This window comes from Schistocerca americana, chromosome 2, assembly GCF_021461395.2.
Source record: "Schistocerca americana isolate TAMUIC-IGC-003095 chromosome 2, iqSchAmer2.1, whole genome shotgun sequence".
NCBI classification, from domain to species: domain Eukaryota; kingdom Metazoa; phylum Arthropoda; class Insecta; order Orthoptera; family Acrididae; genus Schistocerca; species Schistocerca americana.
In genome coordinates, this window is record NC_060120.1 from 950,048,461 (window position 1) to 950,068,158 (window position 19,698).

General features: G+C 39.3%; 1 protein-coding gene across 1 annotated transcript in view; it reads left to right on the forward strand.

The window, feature by feature from the left end:
• The window catches only part of LOC124596112 (spermatogenesis-associated protein 13), a gene marked incomplete at its 5' end in the record, with an annotated part of 105,567 nt that overhangs the window by 75,102 nt on the left and 10,767 nt on the right, over positions 1-19,698 (forward strand). The window contains 6 exons of the mRNA XM_047135127.1: positions 7,299-7,478; positions 9,884-10,105; positions 10,235-10,375; positions 10,712-10,840; positions 11,618-11,702; positions 19,292-19,534. Of these exons, the coding sequence (XP_046991083.1) occupies positions 7,299-7,478; positions 9,884-10,105; positions 10,235-10,375; positions 10,712-10,840; positions 11,618-11,702; positions 19,292-19,534 (1,000 nt within the window). The remainder of the gene's footprint in view (positions 1-7,298; positions 7,479-9,883; positions 10,106-10,234; positions 10,376-10,711; positions 10,841-11,617; positions 11,703-19,291; positions 19,535-19,698) is intronic.

The window sequence follows — 19,698 nt, forward strand, 5'->3', positions numbered from 1 at the left end:
AAAGTGGGTGTTGGTGGGAAGGATCCATATGGCACTGACTGTGAAGCAGTCATTGAAATGAAAGATGTGGTGGGCAGTGTGCTCAGCAACAGGATGGTCTTCTTGTTACTTGGCCACAGTTTACTGGTGGCCATTCATTTGGACAGACAGCTTGTTGGTTGTCATGCCCACATAGAATGCAGCACAGTGGTTGCAGTTTAGCTTGTAGATTACATGACTGGTTTCGCAGGTAGCCCTGCCTGTGATGGGATAGGTGATGTTTGTCACCAGACTGGAGTAGGTGATGGTGGGAGGGTAAACCGTCAGTGACAGAGCACTTCATGTTCCTGCTGCTAAGAAGGCGAGTACACTGTTTGTTGTACATTTTTATGAGCTTCCAGTAGGAGCGACAGATACCTGTGTAGTTACTAGATTATTTTTGTAATTTCTTGCGTGTTCAAGTGCTTAATATGCACAAGCTTTTATTTTAATAACAGTGTAGCATACCGCACCACCGTTGCTATCGACCCTCAGATCGTACAGGCTTTTGTTTGTTTTGGTTAATGAAGCTCAGTGTCATTTAGACTGATAGTGAGAGAGCACTTCGAATTCCTGTTGCTAATAAGCCGAGTACACTGTTCGTTTGTTGTATATTTTTACGAGCTTCAAATGGGAGCAACTGCAGTATTGGATAGGAACTGTGATTGCTGTGTACAGATGGTAGCTGAGTTGGTGACCTTTCGCTTACAGCTCCAGGCTGTGTTGGCTTCTGTCACACAGCTTGAGGCTGCTGCCAAGGGGCATCACTGTGGGGTGTTGGATGTGGGTATGCAAGAGACGTTGAGCACATCCCACGTGTCCCCTGTTTGGTCCACTGCTGTGGCCGCCCTGGGTACTGCCTGCACTGAGGTTGACCCCTCACCTGTTATCAAGTGGGAGATCATTCCAAAGTCTTGCAGACAGCGAACAACTTTCCGAGGGGCTGATCGTAGGGCCTCCCTGGTTCGTTTAACGAACAGGTTTCGGGCGTTATCTGTTGTTGACGATGTATCTGAGCCGGATGCAGTCATCCACCCTGTTCCAGAGGAAGCGTCTCGGCCCAGAAGATCTGAGCTTTCGCAGAGGGTTGGTTTTGCTGGTAATTGCAACTCCAGTGCTAGGCGCCTCTTAGGAACATGGCTGCCAAGGAGGAGAAGGAAGCCAGTGTGCGCTCCGTATGCATACTGGGGGGGAGTCATTCTGGATGTGGAAAGGCTGCTTCCGGATGCCATGAAGAGTTAGGGTGCAGCCAACTGCAGGTGGTGGCTCATGTCTTTACCAATGGCGCATGTCGCTTTGGATCGGAGGAGATTCTCTTTGGTCTTGGGTGGCTAGCAAAAGTGGTAAATAAAGACTGCCAGTCTTGCTTTCGAGATTAAGGCTGATCTCACCATCTGCAGCATTGTCGATAGAACTGACTGTGGTCCTTTGGTGCAGAGCTGAATGTAGTGTCTGAATCAGAGGCTAAGGCAGTTCTGTGACCGTGCCGTGTAGGCTGCAGATTCCTTGACTTGCACCATCAGGTGGTGGGTTTCTGAGTTCCACGTAATAGGTCAGGAGACCACTACACACAGGAAGTGGCTACACATGGGTAGCGGGGGCTGTGTGGAAGGGACTGGGTGATTTTTTAGGTTAGAGGGCCTCAGGGAAGCACAGAAAGGGCGTCTGTCTAAAAGGGGGCATATAAAACACAGTAAGTTAGTTGTAGATATGATCGGTATTGTAGTTGTAAATTGTCATAGCTGTGTTGGGAAAGAAACAGGTCTCCAAGCCCTAATAGAAAGCACTGAAGCTCAAATAGTTATAGGTACAGAAAGCTGCCTAAAGCTGGAAATAAACTCAGCAGAAATTTTTCTAACGATCTAACAGTGTTCAGAAAGGATAGATTAAATACAATTTGTGGTAGAGTATTTATTGCTGTCAAAAGTAGTTTGCCTTGTAGTGAAATTGAAGTAGATAGTTCCTGCGAAATAGTATGGGTAGAGGTTATACTTGACAATCGGACTAAACTATTAATTGGGTCGTTTATCGACCCCCATACTGAGAAGATATAGTTGCTGAACAGTTCAAAGAAAACTTGAGTCTCGTTTCAAATAGATACCCCACTCATACAATTAAAGTCGGTGCTGACTTCAATCTGCCCTTGGCATGCTGGAAAAATTATATGTTTAAAGCCTACAGCAGGCGTAAAACGTCATCCGAAATTGTACTGAATGCTTTCTCAGAAAATGATTTTGAACAATTAGTTCATGAGCCCACTTGTAGCGTAAATCGTTGTGAAAGCATACTTGACCTCTTAGCAACAAATGATCCTGGACAAATAGTGACTATCGTGACAAATACAGGGATTAGCGACCACAAGGCAGTAGCTGCTAGGCTGAATACGTAACTCCTACAAGCATCAAAAAGAAACACGAAGTATATCTATTTAAAAAAGCTGATAAAAATGCTCTTAACGCCTTTTTAAGGGACAGTCTGCACTCCTTCCGATCTGATCATGTAAGCGTAGAAAAGTTGTGGAATGATTTCAAAGAGATACTATCAACAGCAATTGAGAGATACATACCACATAAATTAATAAGTGATTGTACTGGTCCCCCATGGTACACAAAATGTGTCAGATCATTGTTACAGAAGCAGCGAAAAAATCATACCAAATTTGAAAGAATGCAAAATCCCTAAGACTGGTAAAGTTTTGCAGAAGTTCGAAATATAGTGCGTACTTCAATGTGAGATGCTGTCAATGATTTCCACAATGAAACTCTGTTTCGAAATGTGGCAGAAAACCCAAAGAGATTCTGGTAGTACATAAAGCATACCAGCAGCAAGGTGCAGTCAATACCTTCACTACGCGATAACAACGGTGAATGCACTGATGACAGTGCCACTAAAGCAGAATTATTAAACACGCTTTTCCGAAACTCCTTCACCAAAGAAGATGAAGTAAATATTCCTGAATTACAATCAAGAACAACTACCAAGATGAGAAACATGGAAATAGAAATCCCCAGTGTCACAAAGTAGCTTAAATCACTTAATAAAAGCAAGGCTTCTGGTCCAGATTGTATATCGGTCAGGTTCCTCTCAGAGTATGCTGATACAATAGCTCCATATTTAGCAATTATATACACCAGGTCGCTCACAGAAAGATCTGTACCTAAAGATTGGAAAATTGCTCAAGTCACACCAATATCAAAAAGGGAAGTAGGAGTAATCCGTTGAATTACAGGCCCATGTCACCAACGTTGATTTGCAGTAGTGTTTTGGAATATATACTGTATTAAAACGTTATGAAGTACCTCGAAGAAAACAATTTATTGACACGTAGTCAGCATGGATTCAGAAAATATCATTCTTGCGAAATACAACTAGCTGTTTATACTCATGAAGTAATGAGTGCTATCAACAGGGGATGTCAAGTGGACTCCATATTTTTAGATTTTCAGAAGGCTTTCGACACTGTTCCTCACAAGCGCCTTCTAACCAAACTGCGTGCCTATGGAATACCACCTCAGTTGTGTGACTGGATTCGTGATTTCCTGTCAGAAAGGTCACAGTTCATAGTAATAGACGGAAAGTCATCGAGTAAAACAGAAATAATATCCAACGTTCCCCAAGGAAGTGTTGTAGGCCCTCTATTGTTCCTGATCTATGTTAACTACATAGGAGACAATCTCAGTAGCCATCTTAGATTGTTTGCAGATGATGCTGTCATGTACTGTCTTGTAAAGTCATCAGATGACCAAAACAAATTGCAAAAATGATTTAGATAAAGATATCTGTATGGTGCAAAAACTGGCAATGGACCCTGAATAAAGAAAAGTGTGAAGTTATTCACATGTGTACTAAAAGAAATCCGCTAAATTTTGATTGTGCAATAAGTCACACAAATCTGATGGCTGTAAATTCAACTAAGTACTTAGGGGTTCAATTACAAATACCCTAAATTGGAACTATCACACACATAATGTTGTGGCTAGAGCCAACCAAAGACTGCAATTCATTGGCAGAACACTTAGAAGGTGCAACAGATCTACTAAAGAGACGGCTTACACCACACTTGTCCGCCCTATTCTAGAGTATTGCTGTGCGGTGTGGGATCCGCATCAGATGGGACTGACGGTTGACATCGAAAAAGTACAAAGAACGGCAGCTCGTTTTGTATTATCGGGAAGTAGGGGAGACAGTGCCACAGCCATGATATGTGAATTGGTGTGGCAATCATTAAACAAAGGCGTTTTTCGTTGCGACGGGATCTTCTCATGAAATTCCAGTCACCAGTTTTCTCCTCTGACTGCGAAAACATTCTGTTGGCACCCACCTACATAGGGAGAAATGATCATCATCATAAAATAAATCAGGGCTGCACAGAAAAATTTAAGTGCTCATTTTTCCCACACGCCGTTCGAGTGGAATGGTAGAGAGAGAGCTTGAAGGGGGTTCATTGAACCCTCTGCCAGGTACTTTATTGTGAATAGTAGAGTAATCACGTAGATGTAGATGTATGGGACAGGTCTTGCGTCTGGTCTATTACAGGGATATGACCCATGAGGTAAAGGGTTGGGAGCAGGGGCTATATAGGGATGAATGAGTATATTATGTAGGTTCGGTGGATGGTGGAATACCACTGTGGGGGGGGGGGGGGGGGGTCACACCAATGCAACCAGTCTTCTTACTTCTCTTCTTTTCCACTACACCCCTCCTGGCCTCCTCCCCCCCCCCCCCTACCCCCACCTCTTCCCTGCCCTCTTGTCTAGGCTCCGAACTGCACCTATGTCTAGCCTCCAGACGGCACCTAGCCTCTCCACCTCGTTCTTGCGTGCTCCGCAGCAGCACTCCACTGTCCTTCACTCCTACCGTGATATTCCTCCCTCTCCCCACCCCAGCCTCCTCCTTACCCCCACCCAGTTGCCACTCGCATCATGCACTGCTGCTGTTTCTCATGGTGTGGCTTCAGCTACCAGAGGCTGCAGTCGTGTGTGTGAGTTGTGTTAGCATGCGTGCTTGTGTGTGTGTGTGTGTGTGTGTGTGTGTGTGTGTGTGTGTGTGTGTTCTATTTTTGACGAAGGCCTTGCTGGCTGGAAGCTTATTTGTGACAGTCTTTTTGTTGTGCCTATCTGCGTCTCAGCATCTCCACTATATGGTGAGTGACAACTTTCGTTTTCATAATATTGTTACGTTCCATCCTGGATTTTCCATTGTTTGATAAATAATAATGAGTTGCATCTCTTTGTTGTTCTTGTATGGGACTGCAAGCAACAACTGAGCTGTATTTTTATTATACCAGAGGAAGAAAACTAACAAATTGTGAGACAAAATTACTGGTCAGTACTATTGCATATCCTTTATTAGTACTAAATATTTTACCTCCTGAAGAGAAGGGTTAGCCAGAAATACTGTCTCATAATTTATTGATCTGTATTTGATGCTGACTTGTTAAGTAAGCACATGGCGTGACAGTTACCTATGATTGCTGTATAAAGCATGTATTGCCATTTTGATGTTCACTATCAAGCTCAGGCACTATTTGTGCAGCCTCGGTAGGTCAGGCATGAGAATGAACCAGTTAGTTAGAAACTGACATACTGAGGCTGACCTATGGAAGATGCACTGGGAATGCCTGATCTCGATTATGAACATCAAAATGGCAATACATGCAGATGAGTGTCACAATCAACATGTGCCTACTTAGCAAGTCAGGATCTTCAGCATTCAGCAGTTTCTCAATATATTCCCTCGACCTGTCCAGAATCTTTTCCTTGTCTGTTAGCATATTTCCATCCTTATCATTAATAAGTAATGCCTCATATATTTGACCATTCCTCACGTTTCATCATCTGAAATATTTTTCTGCTGTCAGACATTGTATTAGCCCCCATTTTTCATTAATACTTTGGTCGTTAACTTATTTTCTCTGTCTTCAGAGTCGTATTTGTTTTTCTTTTCGTTTTCTTGACTTTTTCCTGTTTTCTACACAATTTCTATCTTTTTTATGCACTCTTAATATTATACTGGTGACACGACTCTGTATTCTCCAGTTTCTCAATATCAAACTTTCCTTTGGTCATGCTATTCCTCATTCTTTTATACAATAGCTGCATTTGTAGTTTGCGATTACTAGGTAATAGTCTGTGTCCACTTTAGTCCCTATGTAAGACCTAATATCTGTCATACACTCCTTGCACCTCTCGTATATAAGTATGTGATCATCTGGTCGGTGATATTACCATTTGGGAAATTCAGGTCCCTTTTTGTATCAGTTTGTCGGGGAAGCATGCTACTGATAAGTGTGCTCATACTGCTAAGTTCTTTGTACACTTGATTTTATAACCACTGAAATAACATCCTACACCATTGCCGCCCATGAGGTTTCATTTCATTCCTTCTTCCCCCTCTAGTGCTTCACTTTTTTTGTCAGGCTTTGTTATATTTTTCACAATTTTTGTAAATAACAGCAAATACTAGAATGGTTCCTCTGATATACCTTGGACAATTTCTTTCTCAGTCTTACCAAATAAAGCTTGTGTTCTGCTTCAAAAGACCCGGCCATCAACACGGATCTTCCTCTTTTTAAAAATGGTTTATTTTCTGGAACAATCACACGTAGTTTCAGTGAGAAATAAACTGGTATCAGCCCTCATCAAACCTACAAAACAGACAATAATGAAAATAAATTTAAAAGGTAAAAGTGAACCTATGAAGCTATACGGATTATGTCATAGTTAAAATGTTTAAAATACAGTGACGTAATACCAGAAGAACAAGCAGGAGTTTAATCCTCTCTCTCTCTCTCTCTCTCTCTCTCTCTCTCTCTCTTTTTTTTTTTTTTTAGCGACTGAAGGTTGTCATTCACATTGAAAAAGCTAATGTGGGCTTGTAACTAACTATTAATGTGTTATTCCACATACATTGGCATATTGAAACAAAATTTAAAAATGCGTGCATAGATATTTTAATTATATTAATATATGAAGTCATATTAAAGAGTCTAAAATTATCATATTTGATGTACTTCTGTATGGTGTTGCAGCAGAGGATTATAGGGCATGACACTCATCTTTGTGACTCTCACTATTAGATTATTCGCTCACATTTCCTCCATTTTGTGACTGACAGAAGGTTTGCTTCCAAATTATGGTGATTATGTAAATTTTTCATTGTGGCTTTGCCACAGCCTGATTGATACAACTTTTTAGCTGTCTCTGATTAAAATACTATTATACTTGTGAAAATGAAAAACTGCAAAAAATTTTCATTGGCTTTCTTTAATTATTTTGCAGGGTTATCTGGCAGAATGTAAGAGGAGAACAGATATGTTTTCCCCAGAGCAGATTAACACCATCTTTGGGAATTTGGAAGAGTTGCTACAATTCCAGTCAAACTTTCTGGAAGACCTTGAGCAATGTGTGGACTGGGATGCTCCACATCGATCTTGCATTGGTGAATGTTTTTTGACACATGTAAGTTTGTAAACTTATTATTATGTGCCAAACCTCAATTATGAACCCAAGTGTATGAGCACCAAGTATGGAAGAATACATAAAGTCAAGAAATTGAGATATTTAGGTGAGGTGATAATTCCGGAGGATAGGCCATAATAGGGACAAATCAGTGTTAGGGTCTTAAAGTTACATGGAGCCTATTATCTGGTGAGAAGGTTTTACGACAAGAAGACACCTAGCATTGGAGCCAAGTTAAGACATTATAGTGTGGTTCAAGCATCTTGCCTCTGAGCACAGTGGGACAATCAGTAAGTTTATAAAGAGGGAGTTCATATCTAGGGAAGACAGTAACATCAGTTATCAACATGAATACATATGCAGTGCCAACAATTACTGGCTAGCTGAGAAGATCTGAAATTTGATAACTGCTAAGAAAACAAAACTGCAGATTGTTCAGGATTGCACTAAAGAGCTGCCACAAACAGTATGTCACAAAACACTGTTGGGAACATGGATGAATTCAGACAGATCCTGCACAGTTACTAAGGATTCTGTGTGGAATAAGAATCCAAAAGCGGAGATAGGCTCTATCAGAGGGAGTGCGTGGTGTAGCACAGTGGTTAGCACATTGATTGGACTCATATTCGGAAGGACGACGGTTCAAACTCGCATCTGACCAGCCTGATGTAGGTTTTCCAAGATCTCCCTAAATCACTCAAGGCAAAAGCTTGGACGTTGCCTTCGAAAGGGTTGCATAGCTTCTCCATCCTACCCTAATCTCATCCTACCCTAATCTGACCTCGTGCCGCCTCTAATGACCTTGATATCAATGGGATGTTAAACACTGGTCACATCTTCCTCCTGTAGTAAACTAAGGTATTCAATTGGTACTGACAGGATGTGAAAACTGTAAGGAGAAGTAAATTTAAAAGCAGAAAAAACTGTTAACATGTAGTTTGCTTGAACTGGGAATGGTGCAGTGGGAGTGATGGTGGTGATGGTAGTGGCTGTGAAATTGCACTTTCCACATTCTGTCTTGTAAGTCGTGCATTATAACTAAATTTAAAGCAGATTTACATATAATTTTCTGTGAACTTATTCCACACTTATTAAGAATGGAATCATTCAAAAAATTCTTGTAAATTATTATTTTATTTTTATCCCAATAAGGTAGAAACTTTGTGAATATCAGAAATGAATCCAACAACATTATGAAAAGGAAAGTTTCCATTTGCCATATGGCGGAGATGCTCAGTTTCAAATAGACACCACAAAAAGACTGTCACAAATAAAGCTTTCAGCCCATAAGGCCTGGGCTTTCATCAAAAACAGACAACACACACACACACACACACACACACACACACACACAACTGCAGTTTCAGGCAACTGTAGCCAATGTGCCTGAGAGACTGCAGTTTTGTGCGTGTGTGTGTTGTGTGTGTGTGTGTGTGTGTGTGTGTGTGTGTGTGTGTCGTCTATTTTTGACAAAGGCCTTATGACCGGAAAGCTTTATTTGTGACAGTCTTTTTGTTGTGCCTATCTGAGACTCGGCATCTCCGCTATATGGTGAGTGGCAACTTTCCTTTCCATAATAATGTTGCATTCCATACTGGGTTTTCCATTGTTGGAGAAAAGAATCCAAGTGACTGATAAAATTATGACAAAAAAGGTTTGTCAAAAATTGGAGGAGATGGAATTTTGCAAGTATTGCACAACCATGGTCTTAGAATACTATGCAGGATATGATGGTGTCAAAATTAACACTGCATTGGCAGCAGCCAGCAAGATTTGAAAGCCTGAGAAATTACAAAAGAAAGATGAACTGGCAAAATAAATGTAGAAGATACAACAATTGGGTGAGAGTAAATAGTAAAGAAAAAGCACAGCTTCCTTCAGTGACTGAAGAATAGACTGCAGAAACACAAAATAATGTCTAATAAACTTATTAGCCAGTTTTGTAAGACCTGTAATCCTGTAAGTAGTTTTTTTTTTTTTTTTTTTTTTTTTTTTTTTTTTTTTTTTTTTTTTTTTTTTTTTGCAATTATTATTCACCCTGGAATAGAAGCTGCCCAGCGAGAAATAGACATCAAAGAAATTAGCGTACAAGGAAATAACTGTAAGAAATCTGAATAAAATTAAAGTGACATGGTAGAAAACAACTGACAAACTGGAACTGACATCAGGTACACTTGCTTTCACATACTAGTTGGTAGGTTGTCTAATCTACTACTCATGCTTTGTGTTATGTATTAAGCCTTTACTTAAAATCCTTAATTATCATCCTTTATGAATTCTATGTTAAAACAGTGAATAAAAATGTACACATGCACATATATGTGTAGCAGTAGGGGCAGAGGCTGAGCTTGCGATCTCACCCGTTGAGTTTGACCTAATAATATGTTTTTTTGTGTGTTATTCAGAGGTCTGGATTTCGAATATACTCTGAGTATTGTAACAGTCAACCAATGGCTACTGCAACACTTCAAGAGCTGTATCAGCACAACAGCTACAGCAAGTTCTTTGAAGCTTGTAGGCTCATGCGTGGTCTTATAGAAATTCCACTGGATGGCTACCTTCTCACTCCAGTACAAAGGATATGCAAATACCCTCTTCAGCTTGCAGAGCTTCTGAAGTATACCAAGGTATGTATCTGTGAAAAAATATCTTTGATGAGGGTGTTTCTTTGATTACTGATATTTTAAAAATTTTAAAATTGTTGCTTAAATTACATAGCTTATTTCAAAAAGTAAAGAAAATTTGTTTTGTTGCAGGTTGATCATCCTGATTATGAAAAAATTAAAGAAGCTCTTGAAGCAATGAGGAATGTGGCTGTCCTTATAAATGAGCGGAAACGTAGAATGGAGAGCCTGGAGAAGCTTGCTGCTTGGCAACAGAGAGTAGAAGGCTGGGAAGTAAGTACATCAATACAACAGGACATTGTAGCAATGATAGCAGTGACTCTTGCATGTTGTAGTAACAGATGAGCAGAAAGTTAGAGGAACTTGTTGTGTTGTATGATTGTTGTGTATTACATAGTATTTTCTGAAAAGATGTCCTTAGAGGAAGATTGAGACTGATTGTAGATAAAGGATTGTTTGGAAACATCATCAAGTTCTGTCATTGCTGTAGCCACTATTGTTAAATGCAGCTGACTTGTGTAATTTATGCTAAAAATAATAGTCAGGATTATTTTTCTTTTTAAAATGGATTATCCGTTGATATTGTTTAGTACATAATATTTATTTCAGGGAGAAGATCTGATAGAAGTCAGTTCTCAATTAATTCACCATGGTGAAGTAATACGTGTGACAACTGGAATGTGGACCAATAACATAACTTTGTTTCTGTTTGATCATCAACTTGTCTACTGCAAGAAGGTAAGAGTTCATGTAGTGCAGGAGAAATATCATCATCAAGAGCATTTTGGCTCAAGAGGCAATCTATGATGGCTGTTCAGAAAGTAGATTACGTTTTGGTGTTAAAAAAAGTATAGGAAACAAGAAAGGTTTTATTCATTTGAAAACAACACTGATATACTACTTTCAATATAGTCTCCACACAACTTCAACTAATTAGTTACATCCTCCCGCAGTTCTGCATCATTGTCAAAGCATTGTGTTGCGAGCCAGGTCTTAATCTTTGGAAACAGATGGTAGTCATTGTGAAACAGTAATTTTTTTGACTCTTCTCATAAACTTTTGCAACCAGTTCATGAGTCACAATGCTTGCTTGTCCACTGTGCTCTTCATTATGAACATTAATTTGGCCACATTTAAACGTAATGAACCATGGGCAGACTCCACCTTCAGCGATTATGTTACTTTTGTACACTTCACAAAGTTGCCGATAAATTTCAATCAGTTTATAGTGTTTTGCCAACAAAAACCTCATTACTGAGAGCACTTAACAACTTGCACTACAAGATTTTCGATTGCAGACAGTTCAAAACTTTTATTGTGAAATAACGGGAAATGAGATGAACCTCATGTTAGCATGGCTGGATACTGATTGAACAGACAAATGCTCAGATAACAGTATGACTGTGTTACCCCCACACATTGTTGCTGCAGGCAAAAATGTAATCTACTTTCTGAATAGCCCTTGTATTAATGTACAACATGTTTATTATCTTTTTTTTTTTTTTTTTTTTTCAGGACATCTTGAAAAGAAATGTTTTTGTCTACAAGGGTAGAATACTTCTGGATGCAAGTGAGGTTATTGATGTGCCTGATGGAAAAGGTGAGTTTCTTTTTTTTCGGATAAGAAATATCTGAATGATATCTATTTATATTTCAGTGAAGAGTAAATTGTTACCTTTATCTGTCATAAGCACAGTAGCCATTGGAAAGTACATTAATAATTAACTATCATTAAACTACTGTAAAGTATATTTGCTTCCTAAATTAAATTTGACACGGTAAATTGGCCAGGAGAGCTGCTACCTTGAGAGAGTTGCTGGCTCCTCAGATAGATTTGTGCAAAATTTAGAGGGATATCTCAGGTGAAAATGTTGGTATGCTTCAGTAGATGATGATGATCATGAGTATGGAATGCATGAAGTATGCACAGATAGGTTCAAGTCAGAAGAACATTGGAATCACATAGTATTTTGGGGGCATGACTTCTACCTTTGTAGTCTATGGAGATGCCACCTCCTTTTTCCATACTCTGCCCTTGTGTGCTAATATTATTCACTTTTTATGTCATCCTGAGTGCTGTCATTGTCATAATATGCTACTCTGGCTACATATGAAGAATGCAAATTAGATTTATGACATTTTGTCACTTTCAGAAAGGAACAATCACCATACAACCCAAACGGGTCTCAAATGATGTTTCGGAGAATGAAGGTTCAAAATCCAAACCGACTATACATATTTAGGCCTTTCCATCGTTTTTCCAACTCACTTAATGTAAATGCTAGGATGATTCCCTTCAAAAGGAAATGATTGACTTCCTTCCCTATCTAAGCATTTGCCCTCTTTCCAATGACCTTGTCTGTTGGTGGGATCTTAGACACCAGTCTTCCTTTTTATTTAGGGTGTTCTCGGTATGTAGTGAATATCCAGTTAAGGTCATTGATCTAATTTGTAATAGATCCCTGTCTTGCATTATATTAAAAAGTGACCTTTTCCTTTGTAGTAGTGAGAATAGAGAGCTAGTTGTCAAATTTCTGTTTCTGATGGCTTTATGTAGCCAATGCAATAATTGTCTGTGTATCTGTATGCAGTAATATTGTAATAACCATTTCCTGCTGATACAAGCAGAACACATAACTATATTTTACCTTGTCTGTCAGTATTGTACTTGCAAGTGAATTACCACACACAGCTGTACTACATCTCACTTATTTCATTCCCTGTCAACAAACATGGAAATCATGTCTCGTTATTTTCTAAAGGCATTCCATAACATTAGAAGGGAAACTTGGAGAATAATTTGCAAACATTTTCAACTTTCCTGTATTGGCCTGGGAGACTCAAGTGATTAGAGTGGGTAATACAGATACAGAATTGTGTGAAATTGTTCTAAATGCATTATCTGAAAATTATCTTGAGCAGTTAATCAAAGAATTGACTTGCGGAGATAATATGTGGATCTCATGGTGACAAACAGACCTGAACTTTCTACTTAGTTAGCCGAGATCAGGAAATCAGTGGTCATAAAGCCATTAAAGCTTCGTTTAATGGCAATAAACAGGAATATAAAGAGAGGAAGGAGGATATTTGTGCTTAACAAGAGCAACAGAAAACGGATCTCAGATTTCCTAAGTAGTCGAACTGAAAATTTCACCTCCAGCACTGATAATATTGAGTATCAATGGACAAAGTTTTGGAATATAGTACAATATACATTAGATGAGTCTGTGCTGAGCAAAGTTGTGAGGGACAGGGAAGACTCGCTGTGTTTCGAGAGCCGTGTTAGAAAGCTACTACAAAAGCAAAGAGAGGTTCAGTGCAAACTTAAAAGTAGCGAAATCCTCGCAACAAACAAAAACTGAATAAAGTCAAAATCATCGTAAGGAGAGCCATGTGTAAGGCTTTCAGTGAATTCAAAAGTAAAATTGTATCTATTGACTTGACAGAAAATCCTAAGAAGCTTTGATCTTATGTTAAATAAGTAAATGGATCAAAGCCATCTGTCCAGAAACTCCACGACCCAAAAAACATCAAAGCGGAGGTTGGCACAGAGAACTGAAACACTAAATGTTTATTTCCAGAACTATTTCACTGTGTAAGATCATACAGTCGCTTGTCATTTAAATTGCTAAACAAACTTCAAAATGACAGGTATCAAAATAAGTGACCCTGCGATAGAAAAAGCAAGTGAAATTGCTCAACAGAGGAAAGGCTACTGGACCTGATAGGGTACCAATATGATTCGGCAAGGGAATTCTGAAACATAATGCCTCCAAATTTTTTATGTGGAAACTAAAGCTTTTTAAATAAAAGCAAATATTATCAACATTCTGCATCTTTATTCTTCATGTCTACATATTTATTTCTCAACCTAGCCACCCTGATGACAAACACATTTCTCCCAACAAGAGACCAGTTTGTTGATACCTTCAGTATAGAATGTTTGACTTTGTTGATGGAACTACAACCTCACCTCTGCTTGCATCACTTCATCAGTATCAAAGTGAAGTCTTTGAAGGTATTTTTAAGTTTTGGAAACAGATGAAAATTGAATGGGACTGAGTAAGGACTGAATGGAAGATGATCGATAACAGCGAACCTCAGATGCTGGATCGTTGCAGATGTTGCAGAACTCGTGTGTTGTCTCACATTGTCGTGCTGAAAGAGAGGATGCTCCATGTTTGGATAAACTCTTTGGATTCAAAACTAGATTATAGCATGCTGTTTCTCTTGTGCTGACATAATTATGTTACACACCACTGTGTTTCGTGCTACAGTTCGGAGAATTCTAGCAACAGAGGGCTGCAAATATGTAGACGTGGAGATTAAAGATGTAGAATGCTAATAATACTTGTTTTATTTAAAAATCTTTAAGAGATTCCACATAAAAAAATTGGAGGCATTATTTTTCAGCAATCCCATGTACATAGAGTATGTGAAATAACTTGCTCCTCTTCTAGCAGAAGTATGAGGTAGGTTGCTGGAGGAGTGAAGTGTTCATAAAGAGTGGAAAAAAGTGCAGGTCATTCTCGTCTTTGAGAAGGGTTGCCAAACAAATGCACAAAGCTGTGTAGATATATATCTCTAATGTTGGTTTGTAGTAGAATTTTGGAACACATTTTATGCTCGAGTATTAACGACATTTCTGGAAACCGAAAATCTCCCCTGCAGGAATCAGCATGGGTTTCAGAAACAACAATCCCTGGTCTCCAGGTGTTTGATACAGTTCTGCAATGTTTCCAAATGATTAAAATACAAGTATAGGAAGTCTCAGACCAGCTGTGTGATTGGATGGAACAGTTCTAGAAAATGGAACACAGCCTATTATTCCCAACGAAGAGCAGTCTTTAGATGTAAAAATAACTTCAACCGTAGTCTGTGGGAGTGTTATAGGACCATTACTTTTTACAATATATACACTGCCAGGAAAAAAAATAGTACTACCTTTTAGAGGTTTCCACTTCACTCAAGATGTGATTTTTTTCCAGATTTTTGTGGATGATACTGTTATATGCTGAGAACTTTCAATGTTTGAAAATTGGTACCTCAACACCGCTTGTGCTACTGATCTGTAAATGTAATTATTTCATGTGCTCCATATGCATTGTTGCGACAATAAATCTTGCACCAAAACTCAGGAAGACCCGCAGAATATGCTTGGTGCGCGGCTTGGCAATTGATTCTGGACACAAACAAATTTAATAGGAAGCCCCGTTATTGGATGATATCACGATTGCAGAACAATCACTGGAAGCAGTTATATCCATAAAAAAATCTAGGAGTATGCATACAAAGTGATTTAAAACGGAATGATCACATAAAACTATTCACAAGTAAAGGAGATCCAGATGATTCATTGGAAGAATCCTCAGGAATCGGTCCATCCACACATCTACAGTAATTACACAATTGATAAATATGAGACTAAACTTCGGACTTGTACTTATCTCTAGAAGGTGAAATGTTTAGTACTGCCGATAGATATGCCTAAAAGTAAATATGATGACATAATCCTAGCTTTTAGAACTATTAATTCTTTTCTCAGGGAAGAGAGTGGGGCAGACTGGGGAAGGTTAAAAAAAGAGGAGTTGAGAGAGACTCACCTGTAATGAGGACTCACCATAAGTCAGTCTCTGTCATCCTGGGGTTTGGGTTTGAAGAATCGTATTCGCCCCTTATGTCTCTACATTACATCCATATGGCTACTCTGCAAATCACACTTAGTGCCTGGCAGAGGGTTCATCGAACAACCTTCAAACTAATTCCCTATTATTTCAGACTGGAATCGCGCAACTGCTACGGTTGCAGGTTCGAATCCTGCCTCGGGCATGGATGTGTGTGATGTTCTTAGGTTACTTAGGTTTAAGTAGTTCTAAGTTCTAGGGGAGTGATGACCTCAGATGTTAAGTCCCATAGTTATCAGATCCATTTGAACCATTCTATTATTCCATCTCGAACAGTGCAGAGAAAAAGCAAACACCTACATCTTTCCATATGAGCTCTGATTTTCCTTATTTTATTGTGATGATCATTTCTCCCTGAATAGGTTGGCATCAACAAAGAGTTTTAACATTCAGAGGAGAAAGTTGGTGATTGAAATTTTGTGAGAAGATCCCTCCACAAGGAAAAACACCTTTCTTTTGATGATGTTCACCCCAAAACCTGTATCATGTCCATGACATTCTCTCCCCTATTTATTAGTAATCCAAAATGTGCTGTTCTTCTTTGAACTTTCTTGATGTATTCCATTAATCCTATTTGGTAAGGATCCCACAATGCACAACAGTACTGCAAAATAGGATGGACAAGAATAGCGTAGGCAGTCTCTTTTAGTAGATCTGTTGCATCTTCTAAGTCTCCCAGTAAAATGCAGTCCTTGGTTCACCTTCCTCAAAATATTTTCTATGTGTTGTTATCAGTTGAAGTTATTCATAACTGTAATTCATAGATATATACTTGAATTTACAGCCTCTAGATTTGATTGATTTAACATGTAATTGAAGTTTAATGGTTTCCTTTTAGCACTCATCTGGATGACCTCACACTTTTCATTATTTAGGGTTAGTTGCCAATTTTTGTACCATATAGATATCTACATTATTTTGCAATTTGTTTTGGTGTTCTGATGACTTTACTAGATGATAAACAACAGCATCATCTGCAAACAATCTAAGACAGCTGCTCAGGTTGTCTGCTAAACCATTTGTGTAGACAATGAGCAGCAGAGGGCCTATAAAATTACCTTTTGAAACGCCAGAAATCAATTCTGTTTTACTCAGTGACATTCTGTCACTTACCACAAACTGAGACTTCTCTGACAGGAAATCCAGAATCCAGTTGCATAACTGAAACGGTATTCCATAAGCACACAATTTCATTACAAGCCACTTGTATGGTACAATGTCAAAATCTAGAAATATGGAATGAATTTGAAATCCCTTGTTGATAGCACACAACACCTTGTGTAAGTAAAGAGCTAGTTGGTGTTTCATAAGAATGATGTTTTCTAAATCTGCCTTGACTGTGTGTCAGTTGACTGTTCTCGCCAAGGTAATTCATAATGTTCGAACACAACATATGTTCCAAAATCCTGCTGCATATCGATGTTAATAATATGGATGTATAATTTAATAGATTACTCCTATTGCCTTTCTTGAATATTGGTGTGACCTGTGCAACTTTCCAGTCTTTTTGTTCGGATCTTTTGTCGAGCAAATGGGGCTGTATAGGATTATGAAGTATGGAGCTATTGCATCAGTGTAGCCTCTGGAGCAAATGAGGGCTGACGAGGAATGATTTTTTTCCAAATCCTGTAATACCTCAAGGGCTTATTAGACTATTTGACCACTCACAAAGAAGGTGGTGTCATTCTGTGGCATAAACATTGTCAGTTTCCTGTCTGAAATTTCGAAGGGTAAAGATTTTTCAAGGTTGCACAGATCCAAGAAAGAATCAGCTCTGACCTTGTGTAGTAATCATTCTGGTATTCTCAGGAAGTGGATTAGGAAAACTGCAAAAGTTCATCTTGAACTAACTGGACTGTTGCATATTCTTGGAAGACTGTGATCAGATTTGATTACAGTATTGCCAGACATGGTGAAATTAGCATGAAATCTATTTCAGGGGGTGTTCATACACTTGTCTGAAATTATTATGGCATAGCTTTCTGATTTTAAACTGCATATCTCCATATCTGGATTTGACACAATGTTCCCCCGAGAAACTATTATGTATTGATCTTGCATTTTTTTTTTTTTTTTTTTGTAATTGTAATAATTAGTAAACTATTGATGTACAAGGTGTACAGCTTGCTTCCGATAGGTGGTGACAACGGTAAGTAGCGGTTGAAAGAAACAGATCACAGACATCACGCAGTTAGCTTGGACCTCAGTCATCATAACCTCATTCTAACATTAGTCGATTTGTGTCTGCATCATGAAGTTGTTCTAGATCAAAAATGTCAGTTTACGAGCCTAATTCTCATTTGTGGGAGGTGTTACTGTTTTGTTTCCATATGAAGAAAACAGCAGCTGAGTCTCATTGAATGCTCTCATGTACGTATGGTAAGGATGCTATTAGTGAAAAAACGTGTCGTGAGTGGTTTCAAAGCTTCAAGAACGGTGATTTTAATGTCGTAGACTGGCATAGCGGTGGAAGAGGGAATGTTTCCAAAGATGCAGAATTGGAGACATTGCTGAGTAAACACTCGCGTCATACTCAAGAAAAACTGGCACGATTAATGGGAGTGCCACAGCAAGCCATTTCAAAACGTCTCAAGGCTATGGGCATGATTCAGAAAGAAGAAACTTGGGTCCTACGTGAGCTGAAACAGAGACATTGAACAGTATTTGTGTGTTTGTGAACAGTTGCTTCAGAGGCAAAAACTGAAGGGATTTCTGAATCGCATTGTGACGGGGGACAAAAAATGGGTTCATTACAATAACCCTAAACACAAAAAATCATGGGGATATCCCAGCCATGCTTCCACGTCAACGGCCTAACCGTATATTCATGTATTCATGGCTCCAAGATCATGCTCTGCATTTGGTGGGACCAGCTCGGCATTGTGTACTATGTGGTGTTAAAACCAAGTGAAACAATCACAGGTGCTCGTTATCGTACACAATAAATGCGTCTGAGCAGAGCATTAAAAGACAAATGGCTGCAATACAGCGAGAGGCACGATAAAGTGATTTTGCAGCACGACAACACTCGACCCCACGTTGCAAAAGAGGTCAAAGCGTACTTGGAAACGTTAAAATGGAAAGTCCTTGACTATCAACTTTTTAGATCAATGGCGCCTGGCCTGGCTGACCAACACTTCCAATCTCATGAAGAAGTCACAGAGTGGATCGATTTGTGGATCGCTTCAAAAGATGAACAATTTTTTCGATGCGTGATTCCTACACTGCCTGAACGATGGAAGAAAGTAGTGGCCGTGATTCCTACACTGCCTGAAAGATGGAAGAAAGTAGTGGCCAACGATGGAAAATACTTTGGATGATACATGCGTAACCAATTTGTTTCATTAAAGCCTCAGATGTTGGGGAAAAAATGGTGGAAGCAAAGTTGTACACTTTGTAACATGAACTGAAAATGTGCAGTTCACTTAAAGGTATACTGCTGGTACTTTATGCTGTTTGTAATATGAAATAAATGTAGCTGAAGTACTGTACTGTGAATTTACAGATCCTCAGCTGGGAATAGCAGTGAGACACTGTGTACGAATAGTCTGCTCGGGTCGGGAGAGAGGGCTTGTTTTCGCATGCCGTTCGGCAGCTGAGAAGACACGCTGGCTGCAGGCTCTTGCAGAAGAACGTCGCCTTGTAGATAAGGATGCTCGTGAAGGGCTGGAGTTCGCACCAGCTGCCCGACAACTTGCCAGGATGGCTGCTCGCTGCCAACGACGTCGGCCACCGAGCAAACCACGAGGTACGTGCACATAATGTACCAGAGATATTGTTTCTTTGTTTTATTTATGATATAGTATTTGCATATAGCTGCATTTTGATAAATATCATAATGTGGTTCTTCCACTTCATTCTCTGGGTCCTTTCAGTGATATACCCAAAGCGAATATTTTGCCTCATTGCTTA